General features: G+C 30.7%; 1 protein-coding gene across 1 annotated transcript in view; it reads left to right on the top strand.

Annotated features, from left to right (window-relative positions):
• The window catches only part of LOC106465582 (signal recognition particle receptor subunit beta-like), a 36,369-nt gene that overhangs the window by 19,656 nt on the left and 2,590 nt on the right, over positions 1–14,123 (top strand). The window contains exons 6-7 of the mRNA XM_013925808.2: positions 4,711–4,787; positions 8,020–8,074. Of these exons, the coding sequence (XP_013781262.1) occupies positions 4,711–4,787; positions 8,020–8,074 (132 nt within the window). The remainder of the gene's footprint in view (positions 1–4,710; positions 4,788–8,019; positions 8,075–14,123) is intronic.

The following is a 14,123-nucleotide window of genomic DNA, read 5'->3' as shown; positions in this document are numbered from 1 at the left end:
GGATAGATCTGGGATGTTGAAAGGATAAGGGTGACCAAATAGATTTTTACTAGAACTGCTAATACGGCCCGGCATGGCCAGGTGGTTAGGATGCTTGTTATAATTTGTAGTCATTCTAGAACGAAATAAGCATGATTTATATCTGTTTCCTAATTTTCCTAATTGAGAAGCTGTTGCTTGGAACAGGGATAGATCTGGGATGTTGAAAGGATAAGGGTGACCAAATAGATTTTTACTAGAACTGCTAATACGGCCCGGCATGGCCAGGTGGGTAGGATGCTTGACTCGCAATCTGAGGGTCACGGGCTCAAATCTCCATCCCATCAAACATGCTCGACTCTTTTAGCCATGGGGGCATTCTAATGTGACTGTCAATCCCACTATTCGTTGGTAAAAGAGAAGCTCAAGAGTTGGCGGTGGGTGGTGACGACTAGCTGCCTTCCCTCTAGTCTTACACTGCTAAATTAGGAAGGGCTAGTGCAGATAGCCCTCATGTACCTTTGCGTGAAATTAAAAAAAAACAACACTACTAATAAGTTTATATTACTTTCATTGATTACTTATAATTATACAATACTAGTTATTTTAGTAATAAAATTAATTAGCAAGCTTACAAAAGTCATTATGAGTAGCTCCTTTGGGCTATAATCCAGCAATTTCAAAGCTTATATCTTTTTTCTGGTAATGTGATTAATATGAAAATAAAAACAATTATAGACAAACATTTTAAATCTTGTAATTAAAATCATTTATAATTATATTTAGAAAAAACTAAAAATTAAAATTCATATTTAGTGTTTGTAAACAGGATGCCTGTTTTCAACATTTTAAATGTCATCAGTCATGTGTATGTCCTAATATCGGACATCAATAATACAAAAACATGAATATTCTAACTTCCAAACAATGAAAAATCAATTTTCTAATAGGTCTATGTTATAAGAGCTACAACTGTTCTAAGCAGTACTAACTTTGATGGAAAAAACAAATTTGTAAAGTAGGCAAGCTCAGATTTTAATAATTAGTGTTACAACTCATTGTTGAGTCATCATACAGTAAGTGTTATGTTAAAAAAAGTATGAATGTAACTTTTACATGATGGGTTGAAATATTCTAATTATTAAAATCATAACTTGCCTACAGTAGAAGTCACACCTGTCAACACTGAGAGGTGCCCAATTGGGAGACTTTTTGTGGAGGCACTGCAACTGCAAGTAGCATCCCCTGGGGGGGAGCATGCTCCACCAGAATATTTATAAAAAAAGGTGCACTTTTATGCATTCTGGGAAACTTCAGACATTTATTTACACTTATAAGATTGAAATGATGTTTTCTTTTTTTTTCATTTACAGTGGGCTTATATACTAAGAGAATCACAGTCATCTGCTAATATTGTTATACACTTATTGTAAGAATTTAAAAATTAAAAAATACATATATATCCTTATTAGTGTTCTTTGTTATGTTTTATGTTGCACTTTTTGCATCTTTCAATACCTGCTTGCTGGGCTTGTATTTACTGGCTGAGGAATCTGAGTTAAACTTGCAGTTTAAAAGGTCACATACTGCGTCATGCCCTAAATCAGTCCTGTTCTCTGTTATGATCTTTCTCACCATTGAAAATGCCCTTTCACTCAATGCATTGGAATGTGGTACAACAAGCAGACAGTATAATACAATAAAGTATAACAATGTCACATAAGATGAGTAAATATTTACTTTATCTGGTTGGCACTCTGTGAAGTTGAATTTGATGACTATTCTTTTTGTTAAATTATTAAAAAGGTTGATATTAGGAGATTCTGCTCGCATGTTGGGAGATCGGAAAACAAGACTCCATATCATGAAACTCCCACCAAAATTGGGGAAGTTGACAAGCCTGAGAAGTTGTGATTGTATTTTTGAATTAATTATTGAGTTTGGTAGGTTTCTTACCAAACATTAAATCTCTAAAGCCTAGACACATTATTAGAATGCCTTAGAAAAACTAAAGCATGGAAATTTACCATGGCAATCTTTAATTAACATCTATTGTCATATTTATTTGGAAATAATCAGTTATTGGCTGAAGCTTTAACTGAATTGCTGTAGACTCCCACTGTGTTGAATTCTGAAAATCTAGGAAAAGCTTTCAGCATGGACTTGGTCCCTGGGACCGACCTCTTAACCATTTTGTGCTTGTTATGGTTTTCATGCTGTAACTATTAAATTAAGAAGCGTATGTTAACGAAATTTGGCAGATTATCAGTAAGTATTACAATGCTTTCATACACAAAATATTATTTTTTTTATTATTAATTCATGATGTTCCTTAAGCGATGTTCTCCTCATGTCTTTTATTTTCCTTTTGCATGTTGACTATCACGCAAAGTAATTTTCATTTTAAGATTAAAAATACTTTTATGCATCAAAAAAATTTCAAATTTCACATGTGAAATCTTTATAATATCCAGAGAGTTATCAAACGTTTGTTAAGAAAAAACTTTATATTTTATCTGTTATTTTCAATAATGAAATCTCAGTACGGGTTTGATAGATTTGACTGATCTTTTAACCACAATAAAAAATTAGGAAACAAATATAAATTATGCTTCTTTTGTTCTGCAATGACAACAAATTATAACACGAAAACATAAATGTTTAGACTAAATAGCTTCTTAAATCTCATAACATTATACAGTTATATATAGTTATTTTTATTATATTAACCTTTCAGCCATGCCTGATATCTCAGCAAATGGGAAAGATGTGAGGTTAGGTTCTTATTTTATATTCTAGCTTGTCATATCAGTAATTTGAGTTCCTAATTCATACAAAACTATAGACTTAGTATTCTGACATCACAAACATTTAATTGGAACCAGTGCTGCATTCAACATACCACGTGACACAAAAAAATTGATCTTTAACTATGTTTTTAATATTTACTTTTAAATTAAGAAATTAAATAATATATAATACTACAATTTGAATTATAATCTACAGTTTGATACCAAACTTATTGACACAAATTTATGAAATAGTAGTTCAATAAAATTTTGAATGTGAGTCAACAAACGAGATGAGAGGGTTAATAGACCAATCAAATAAAAACACTGACATCTGTTGTTACTTTTTGATACTACATGGTAGTGTAAGGATGTTTTGCTGTTTTTTCTCAGTTGTGAAATAAATGCTTTGGGAATTTAGACCTCCCCCAAAATCTGCACCTATTTATACTACATTAAATAGGCCCGGCATGGCCAGGTGGATAAGGCGCTCGACTCGCAAACTGAGGGTCGCTGGTTCGAATCCCCGTCCCACCAAACATGCTCGCCCTTTCAGCCGTGGGGGCATTATAATGTGATGGTCAATCCCACTATTCGTTGGTAAAGAGTAGCCCAAGAGTTGGTGGTGGGTGGTGATGACTAGCTGCCTTCCCTCTAGTCTTACACTGCTAAATTAGGGACGGCTAGCACAGATAGCCCTCGTGTAGCTTTGCGCGAAATTCAAAAACAAACAAACTACATTAAATAATGCAGTTGTTAATTTCTGAAAAATTAAATTAATTTTTAGGTTTAAATTTTGTAATAGAATTTTTATCATAAATCTTAGGCTTATTGGTTTTGGGTGCTTCATTTTCTTTTGGTGTTCAAACTTAATTTTTAGGTTATATGATCTAATTATAAAAAACACTGGTACGTCTGCAATATTGATGGATTTGTGAAATCTTTCATTTACCTCAGAGCCAACTGATTTAAACAACTTCATGAAATAAGTAAATTGGGTATACTTCAACAATTTCTGCTGGAACATTATGGGTCAAGGTTTGGGTGATAAAATTATGTTAGTGAAGCCTAGAGTTGTTTGTTAGTACCCCAGATAACTGGGGCTACATGCATGGTCTTGGGATGAAGATGTAATCTTAACATAATATAAATTTTATATATAAAAGGCAGTTGTCAGTTTGTGTGTGTGTGTGTGTATGTATGTGTAATGCTTATAATTATAGTTATTAATTTCTGGTGCAAAAATGGATGGGAGGTCTGGACCTCTAAACTTCTATTCAAGATCTGCACCTGCTTATACAGTTTAAAAGAGTGTACTTACACGGTTATAAATTAGAAACATAACACAATGTAAAAATACTGGGAACAACAATAAACTTGCACTTTATTTAACACTTAAGTAGCTAGAGAGTTTGTAATGGGTGCTGATAGTCAGTTACTTTCTCTCTGATCAGCAGTTCAAAATTAATGACATTGGCAGATAGCCTCAGTAGCTTTGTGATAAACACAGGACAAAAAGTTAATTGGCAATGATAATCAAACCCGAGACCCTCAGATTATAAGGCATCCTCCCTACCTATTACATAGCTTGTGCTTAACAACAGACAAACACAGTGACAATATTTCTATTACTTGGATAGTTAGAATAATTGGAAACCATAATTTCATTTAGTTATTTTTCTCATGATAATTGATTTAATCATAAGCTAAAGTTAAAATAATTTTTTTCTGATTAGTTTAACTGTCAAACTCTTTGCTGGACTCTAGCTCTAGACTAAGTAAGAAATAATCCATTTAAAACAGCTTCAACTAATGTCTTATCACACATTATTGCATTGTATTCTTGTATATTCTTTAGCTGAATCATTTTAAAGTATAATATATTAAGGAGTAAATTTTGGTTTTTGTTACTTATTTTTCCTTACATACCCATTCCTTGCAGACTGTTGTACACTGTTTTGAGTGAGCGTGTGGTGTCACATAATTGTCCTCCTTTTCTGATTGTTTGCAATAAACAAGGTAAGATGTTAGTTTCTACATGAGTAAATTCTGTCAACATGTATACATGATTATCAGTGTGAGTCAACATTTTACATGATTATTAGAATGAGTAAATTATGTCAATGTTGTACATGATTAACTGGTTTGCTCATATGTATATTGTGGTATTTAATTAATAAAAGTAATACACTATTTAAATCACAATTATTATTTATTGCAAAAACAAAGACATTTTGCTACACCTTTTGGCTGCATTTGTTTAAGCCATCATCATCATCAGAATAGGAATATGATTATCTGAGTGATTGAACTATATTAACATACCTAAAAATATACATATTTCTGTTTGTGTTAAATATTTGTATCAAATTACAATAAGCATGTTAGTCATGGAAAGATAAAACTATATTGAATGTCATAATTCATTTATTATTTGACTTGTAGATTAATATTTATATATGTATGTGTATTTATGACACTAAAACTTACCTGAGAAAATACATTAAACTATAAAAGGTGTTATTAAAATTTGGTTGCATATTTGTATGTATAAGTTGTAAATGAGTGTGAACTTCATGTTTGAGAGATGCTAATCTGTTACATTTCTTTTCAAAATAGCTTTGAACTCATAAGTAAATTTGTATAAATGAAAATAAGTTTTCAATGCCATGCTTGCTTTTATTTAGTTTGTAATGTGTAAGAAAGTAGCTGACGTAAGCCAAAAAACATCTGACCTTTAATCTGTAGGTAAATGACAATACCTTGAAAGTTTTTAATTACAATAAATATATCATTACAGTTTTTGTGATTAATTTCTATCTAATTTACAAGTTTGTTTTGATGGGTGTGACTTACTCATTTTAATGATATATCAGGCTTTCTCCTAAGTGTTAATTATAGATTAGTGTCCTTAAAGCACTTTCACCAGTTTTCTCATACATAGTTGCATTCTTCATGCAGTCAAGATAACATTCATCTATTGTCCATGTAACCAAAGTAACATTAAAATCACTTGTCCATGTAGTCAAGGTTACATTTAATCCTTTATTCACCTAAGCAAGATTACATTTAATACTTTATTCACATAGGCAAGGTTACATTTAATCCTTTATTCACCTAGGCAAGGTTACATTTAATCCTTTATTCACCTAGGCAAGATTACATTTAATCCTTTATTCACATAGACAAGGTTACATTTAATCCTTTATTCACATAGGCAAGGTTACATTTAATCCTTTATTCACCTAGGCAAGGTTACATTTAATCCTTTGTCCATGTAGCCAGGGGGACATTCAATCTTTTATTCATGTATTCAAGTTGGCATTTAAACCTTTATTCATGCAGGCAAGTTGACATTTAATCCCTTGTTACAATGACATTAAATTCATTGTCTATGTTACCCCTTATTACATTCATTGCACTGGTCACGTGTGATATTTAAGGATATCATATGTTGTACACCATTTTTATTAATATAGGAATTAAAAAAAATGTTTATTCTGTTTCTGTGTAATGTTGATATGAAAATGTGGTCCATAAAATCATTGAAGTTGTTTTTTTTCAGTTGTCTTTGTTTCTTTGTTGTTCCCCAACAGATACTATCTACTTAGCTTACTAGGTGGTTGCTGCATCTTCACCCTTCATAGGTCATTGATAGCATTGTCTTTCACTGCCAACTAGATGATATCTAGAGGCTACAGCCTTTGCATGTAGTGATAGAACAACCAGTCGTGTGGTGATGCTCATGCTATTTTTAACAGAACTAAGATTTTTTGTTTTGGTAATGAGGCTTGGTTCAGTCAGAGTTCTGCTTAGTTTCAACATTTATGGTTTTTGATATATTCATCTTGCACAAAGAAAGCTACTGATCTGTTCACTGTTTTAATAGTAGTTGATTGTCTAGTTGTCCAAAAAAATATGCATTTTTTTTCTTACAATAAAGATTTACACTTTACATCACAAGTGCAGACTATTTATTTTTTCACACAGACTAAAACTCGGTACATTTCGTGTTTAATCCTCTTGATATTAATTGGACCTATCTCGTACTCACATGGAAATCAGTTCACCTGAGAGTACCACACATGTAACCAAGGTAACATTCACACCTATATCCATGTAATCAAGTTGACATTCATTCCTTTGACCATGTAGCAAAATTGACATTCATACTTTTGTCTATGTAGCCAAGGTGACATAAGACAAGTTAATATTTAGTTACATCATTCGTTCTTTTGCTCAAAAAACATTCCATCTAGATTTATAGAGTGCTACACAAGTTCCTGAAAATTCTAAAAATGTATTCCTTTAAACCTCAAACCAAAAGTATATACACAAATAAACATATCCTATTCATTCACAAATCTTTAGTCATACACAGAGCAACAAAAGTATTTAAATTAATGCAGCAATATTTTTACATTACTTTTGTCTACAGTAGAAGCCTACTGAAGTTTGTTGTCAGCTCTTGGAAGAATACATAACATAATCTTAAGAATCTGAAATGACAGAAACAAAGTAGTCTTTCTGTTAAACAGGTACATTGTTTGCAATGATTTTAATATTATATACACTTTTTTAAAGTGAAAATATGTCTTCTTTCCTTTTTGTACACTGAACTTATTAGTATTAGAGTAATGTTCAGTTTCATCCTGTATTAGTTATGTTTCTGTGTTAGCCAAGTGATTTTAGTTAACATGGTTTCGAAATGAAACTCAAAACTTGAGCGCTGTCAAAGAAGAATAGTGAACTAATCGAAAGTGCTCGAGTTTGGGTTTTGTTTGAAAATCATTATAACTTTTGTAAGTGATCCTGTGTGCTAACTTCTTAATCAGAAGATCTTAGTTAACAATTACTCAAATACTCTAAGAGTTGAAGCAACAGAAAATGTTTAGATAACTTGATCTGTTTTATAAAAATAGTTTCAGCTGTAGTCTTTGGCTATGTTTTAGTTTAGTATCTCTTGAAATTAAAGCAATTTTCTTATGATAGGTAGATTCCACCATCTCTATTTTCCTTTTTCAAATTTGGCTCTCTTAGCAGCATTAGCTGTGTTTCAAGAAAACTGTCTTGAATCATTGTTTTTGTAGTTTCATGAGTCTACATACATGATTAAATTTGTAAATATTAAAACATCATAATGGGGGTGGTTTGATTTTGTGTATTTATTTCAATACATTTGAGATGTTTTTATAATAGAGTATAATGATCACCGGTATTGGGTTTTATGAGGAGTTTTGTTATTTTACAGATGAAACCATGGCAAAGTCCAGCAAAGTTATCCAGTCCCAGTTGGAGAAAGAAATGTAGGCATTTGTATCTTATTTAGTATAATGGTCAATATTTAACATATAGCTTGCATCATTAGTTGTCCAGTTCCAGTTAGGTTTTTATTTCATGAACTAGTATTTATTTTATGTTTGTTGTGATATATATATATACAATAGATTGAATCATTAAAAGTTCTTCAAGTTCTCAAAAATAGTATCAGTTTAGTAACTTTTCAGAATAAAAAACATTCACAACAGTTTGAGTTGTCTTAATGATCAAATAACTGCTAGAATTTTGTTCCTTGTTTGTCAGTAGCTCACAGGGTTTTACATAGAAGTGTTAAATCTTAGATTTCTCAGCTTTGTTTAATGCCTTGCACTGCTATAGAATGCTGGAGCACTGGCAGGATGTTTAAATCATCGTTGATCTATTGGAACTTGGTCTCCACAACATATTTTGCTGGCTTGATTATGTACTAGTTCTGATTAACCCAAAAACTATATCTTTTTTTCCAACAACTGTCTTAAAGTCTTGTATACTCTGATTAACCCAAAAACTGTAATACATCTTTTTTCTCAAACAACTATTTTCAAGTCTTGCATACTTCTATAAACAAATGGATGTATCATTTATTCTGTGATATTTTTTACAGTTCTTATTTGCTGATTAAGCCGACTAAAAATCTTGAACTGTTAATTGGATGTATTACATTACCCAAGATATGCAGATTTTATTTAAAGTTCTTGAAATTTCCAATGTAAGCAAGAATAAATCTAAACAGTATCCTTTGTTCTATCTTTGGAGAAAATTAACAATCAATAGAGTAGGAATTTAGAAATATTTGTTTTGTTTATTGCACCATTTGTTTTTCTAACAGTCCTGATAAGTTCTACTTAAAATCAATATTTTTGTATTTATATTTTAGGCATTCATATAGTTTGGTCAGTATAAGATTATTTGTAAATATTTAGTTTGAACTGATGTTTGTTCCTTGGGATGTGGAATAAAGTTTTGTGTGGCCTGAGAGCAACTGTATATTATCAGAACTTCATTTTATGTAGATAGTGGTAGGCCAAAACATTCCTCATTTGTTGAGTTTTGTCAAGTCGTAGACATTGTGTTGGAATAGTGTAGTTCATATTCTCATGAAAGTTTCTATCATTCTTGCAGAAAATTGTTCCAATTAATCATCTCATACTTAAGTTTCAAAACTAATCTTGTTTAAGTTTGGAACAAGATTAATCAAAGATATTATCATATTAAATGTGACAGTAGATTATAACAGTACAATATTACCAAACTTTGAAATAAGATTATTTTTTATTATTGTTTGAATAAAGTCATACTCACTAACACACACATACACACACAAATAAATGTATATATATATATATATATATATTTGTGTGTGTGTGTGTGTGTGTGTGTCTTTTTAAGTAACTTTCCTGGAAATCAAGATTAGATCCTCCTTTATGGTCAAATGTTCATTGTTTTCTTAGGTGTGCTATTGCATACAGATGCATAGCCTAGTGTTTATTGCTTTGGACTAGCAACTGAAAGGTTGCGAGTTCAAAGTTTATCCTCTTCCAGTCATTGTGTCCATGAGCAAAATGCTTTACTCAAAACTTGCTTCAGTCCACCAAGCTGTAAAATGGGTACCAACTAAGAGTTAGGGTTAACCTTGGATGGACTGGCATTCTGTCCAGGGAAAATGTAAGAAAATTCTCATTTGCATGTATCATGAGAAACCAAGTTAAACTCTTTGTTCCTTTAAGACATGGAAAGAATTTAACTAACTTTTGCATACAGTATAATAATTAATTTATTCCAGTGTTTCAAAACTTTTGTTCATCATTGATACATATTAGATTTTTTTTTGACATGAAGCATCTTTATCAGAGAAACATTTTGTCAATCTATAATATTCGAATAATGTTAAAAATTATCAAAATTAGGACTGTACTGATACAGTCAAAACCTAACTATATGATACCAGTACATGTTATTATGAACTGATATGATAACCAATATGCTACTGACCAAATTACAGTAGTAATTGCAGAAGTAGTATTGCTGAAAATGTTGAGCCTTGAACAAATATTCTGTACTAAATACATAAATAAAATGTTATTATGAAAATGAAGAATGGGGGTTAAAATAATAAATCTTAAATACCTCACTAGACAAAATGCTCAGTGATATTAAAGTTTCTAGTTGGTCATAAAGTTTTCTTGAAAAATTAAAGTTGTGGTATGGATGGTTGTATTTACTTTTTATATTAATTTTCTTGAAATCTTTTTTTCTTAGGTTGTTGTCTAATTGTCTTTTCAACTTCCGTTTGGATTTTATTGAGTCTAGTCATTAAAGTTAGATTATTCAAGTATGTTTGCATTATACTTTGAAACACAAAACATAGAAGTAACTTGAACAATCTTTCAAAAGTGTTAAAACAGATAATGGTTTAAAACAATTATCAAAAGCTGAACTGTTTGTTAATGTGGGATTTGTGGATGAAAGTGATTTCCAATTAAGTATTATATAGACAAGTCTGCAATAACAGCAGAGTTTGCCAAGGAGTTTCTGAGGGTTCTAGCGAGAGAGATAATGGAACTGACTTTTTTCTTTGATTTAAAAGTAATAAAGCTGGACACATTATAAACAAATAAACAAAATCTTTATTTTGACAATAAAAAAAAGAAAATACAGTGTGTGTATCCATTCTTGACAAACAGACAGTCCTCTACTCCTCTAGATTGTGTTTATTCCTGTTATCTTCTTTCTCTCAGAATTGATATTCACAGAATAAACATAGTGATCTTTGAAAAGAAAGCACATCCTTCCCATAGATTGACTAGTGGAGAACTGATCTAAAAAAGTGCACTTGAATCTACAATGTAAACTCACTTTCTTTGTCAAGTAGATAGCATCACCTTGTGACCTCTGTTCCATGATATCATAGGTTGTCTGTTACTTTCAGTCATTGTTGTAATTAGCTAGTAAAGGATATTCCACTGCTAACCTGTTCAATCTAGGTGCTTCATTTAATGCTATAATATACCTGCAGGCATAGAAGATGTCATCTACTAAAGAGAACGAAGAAATGAAGTAACTAGAATAAAGCAATATTAGAAACGTTTTGGACTACATATTTCTGCCATGTCAGAGCAAAGAGTAAATAATCAAAAATTGTGCAGATTTATATGTATATCTATAGAAATGAAAAACATATGACAGGCCCGCATATCACATTAATACCATAATAGCTTATACAAACATCAAATTTAGAAATTTTCTGTTTTGAAAATATAATAACAGTAACTTTTTTTGAAGGAAAGATCTTATTTTAATAATTACAATGTTTCAACCAATAGTATCAGCACTATCAGTTGAAGCATTGTACTTATTAAAATATATTTGTCTACTGTAAAAGTTGTTATTGTCTGTTTGAATTAACTATTCAGCTTAGTAGGTTCCTCACTAAATATTTTGTTTTTTTTATTCTGATTCTTTGGTGATAGAAGGGACATGTCAGAGGGCAATTACTTTAAAATTCCCGATGGAGCATTCAGTTTTTAGAAATGCCAAACTACAAGCTTATCTTGATCATTAATTGAAATGCTACATAGGTGTTCTTGCATGCATTAAATGAGCATGCAGCTGGTTTCTTAGATTTTTATAATTTTATACCTTTTTTCTTCATTTCTTTTTTTTAGGTTTTTTAAAAGTTTGACCGTATTATCTCTGGATTTATGTTTTTTATATATTTTCTTAATCAGATTTTTCACTTTTTTTCATCAGCTCTGGAATATTATAACTAGATTCTTGTGTTTCTTTCTCCTGTATTGTATTTCATCAGAATGTCTTCACATAATGTGTTATTAACTGACATGCTTGTTTCTGGATTGAAAAAAGAACTTTTGCACAAAATTAGGATAAGAAAATGAAAGAACATTTAAAATGAATTATTTCAAAAATTCGAATGTCTATTTCAACAACTTCACATTTTTCTTTTTTTTTTATCAATTTATGAACTATCTTGTACTGTTTGCACGCCCTTGCAAGTTTTAAGATAATCAGCCCAGAAAGAATGGAGTGGCATACAGTTGTAGTTGTTGGAAAGAAACCTAGGAATATAATATGTCTATTCGTATAAAGGAGACAGTTATTAGTATCGGTTATCTTACAAGTTACATCAACAATGAAACCAGTGCAGTAGGCTAAAAGTTGTATCAGAATTCAGTGGTTATACATATTAGTATATTAGTGCAGCTATTATCAAAGAATGATACTCTTTTTAATAATTCTCAAATTGTTTTCATTTCATGTGTGATATATCTTTTGTTTTACAAATATGAATGAATTAAATAAAATTCATAATATTTATCCTTAAATATTACTGCCCATATAAATTGTACATTCAATATACAGATGTACTTAAAAAACATTCTCATCTATTTTTGCTATTGCCTCCTGGTGGTAAGTCTGAAGACTTATAATGCTAAAACCAAGTTTTACATTTTTATAATTATGTAGTGTGAAACAACATGAAACTAAAATCTGACAAAAAAATTAGGATTAATTATGTTCACATTAACAGTTTTAGTTACTTAAACAACTAAATAGGATACTTCAGTGTACATCTGATATTGCATCTTTTAGTGATGATGTTAATCATAAATGTAAAAGATGTGCTTCACCTTGATTTCTAATTTATCATATAGCAATCATTAAACACCCTACCTTAAAAAAACTGTGATGTCTTACCTGTTGCATTGTGTTTACTGTAGACATAAGTGTGTAAAATAATTTCATAGCAAAAGGGCATCAAAGTTGGTTGGTAAAAGTGAGTTCTATTTGTAGTATGCAATATGTAGTCTAGTAAAAAATAATTTTGTTTAAGAAACAGAAGAATTAAGTTTGTACAATTGGTAGTAGTAAAAAATAACCTAAAAGTGATTTTAGAGTGATTAATACTGTAACGTATTAAAAAGCCACCAGTTGAATTTTGTTTTTAATGTTTCTGTTGTGTTTTAGATACTTTTTAGATTCTGTTTTGTGTACTATTCATCAGTTGATAAAACTACAATCTTCATACTTTGGATGTAGCATATATGTCAGTATCTATATATGTAACCAAAACTCCTGCACCATCTATTGAATGTCACTACAAACAAAATTCCATGAAAAATTTCACACTTTGGGTATTCAACATTCAGACAACTAGAAAAGTAACTGTGGTATGTTCAACAACCATTTCTTTATAATAGAACACAATTTCAAATAAAAGTACTCTTCTCACAACAAGAACACGGCTTTCACTAGGACTGTACATGAGGGTTTGATTATATCTTTATTGATGTAATTTATAAAAGTAGTAATGAGAAACTAGAGTTTTTCAAAAAACTATTATTTTTTTCAATAAATGCTACCACTTTTAATATATAAAAACATTACAGTTTATATCAGTAAAATTTATGAAAATTTTTGGCTCTGTACATTGAATCATGTTGATGCAATGAGTTGTGTATGACTAAAGAGCACAATCTGAACAATTTTCTTGTGCAGTACTTCTGGAAAAAAAATCGTTTTTTTTAGAAAATGTTTCACTTTATCTTATTTTTTTTCAATAAGGTATAACACTAAAATTAGAAATTAGTAGCACAAACAACTGGCCATAGAGCAGCATTTCTGCTAGTATGGAGTAATGAATAGTTTGTTCACATTAGTGTCTGTATCTTTTCCAGCATTAACTATGTGTAGGGCAGTGTTTCTGCTAGGATGGAGTAATGAATAGTTTGTTCACATTAGTGTCTGCTTTTTTCCAGCATTAACTATGTGTAGGGCAGTGTTTCTGCTAGGATGGAGTAATGAATAGTTTGTTCACATTAGTGTCTGTATCTTTTCTACCATTAACTATGTGTAGGGCAGTGTTTCTGCTAGTATGGATTAATGAATAGTTTTTTCACATTAGTGTCTGTATCTTTTCCAGCATTAACTATGTGTAAGGCAGTGTTTCTGCTAGGATGGAGTAATGAAGAGTTTGTTCACATTAGTGTTTCTATCTTTTCCAGCATTAACTATGTG

This window comes from Limulus polyphemus, unplaced genomic scaffold (assembly GCF_000517525.1).
Source record: "Limulus polyphemus unplaced genomic scaffold, Limulus_polyphemus-2.1.2 Scaffold1990, whole genome shotgun sequence".
Lineage (NCBI taxonomy): Eukaryota > Metazoa > Arthropoda > Merostomata > Xiphosura > Limulidae > Limulus > Limulus polyphemus.
This window is presented reverse-complemented; position numbering and strand designations above follow the sequence as displayed.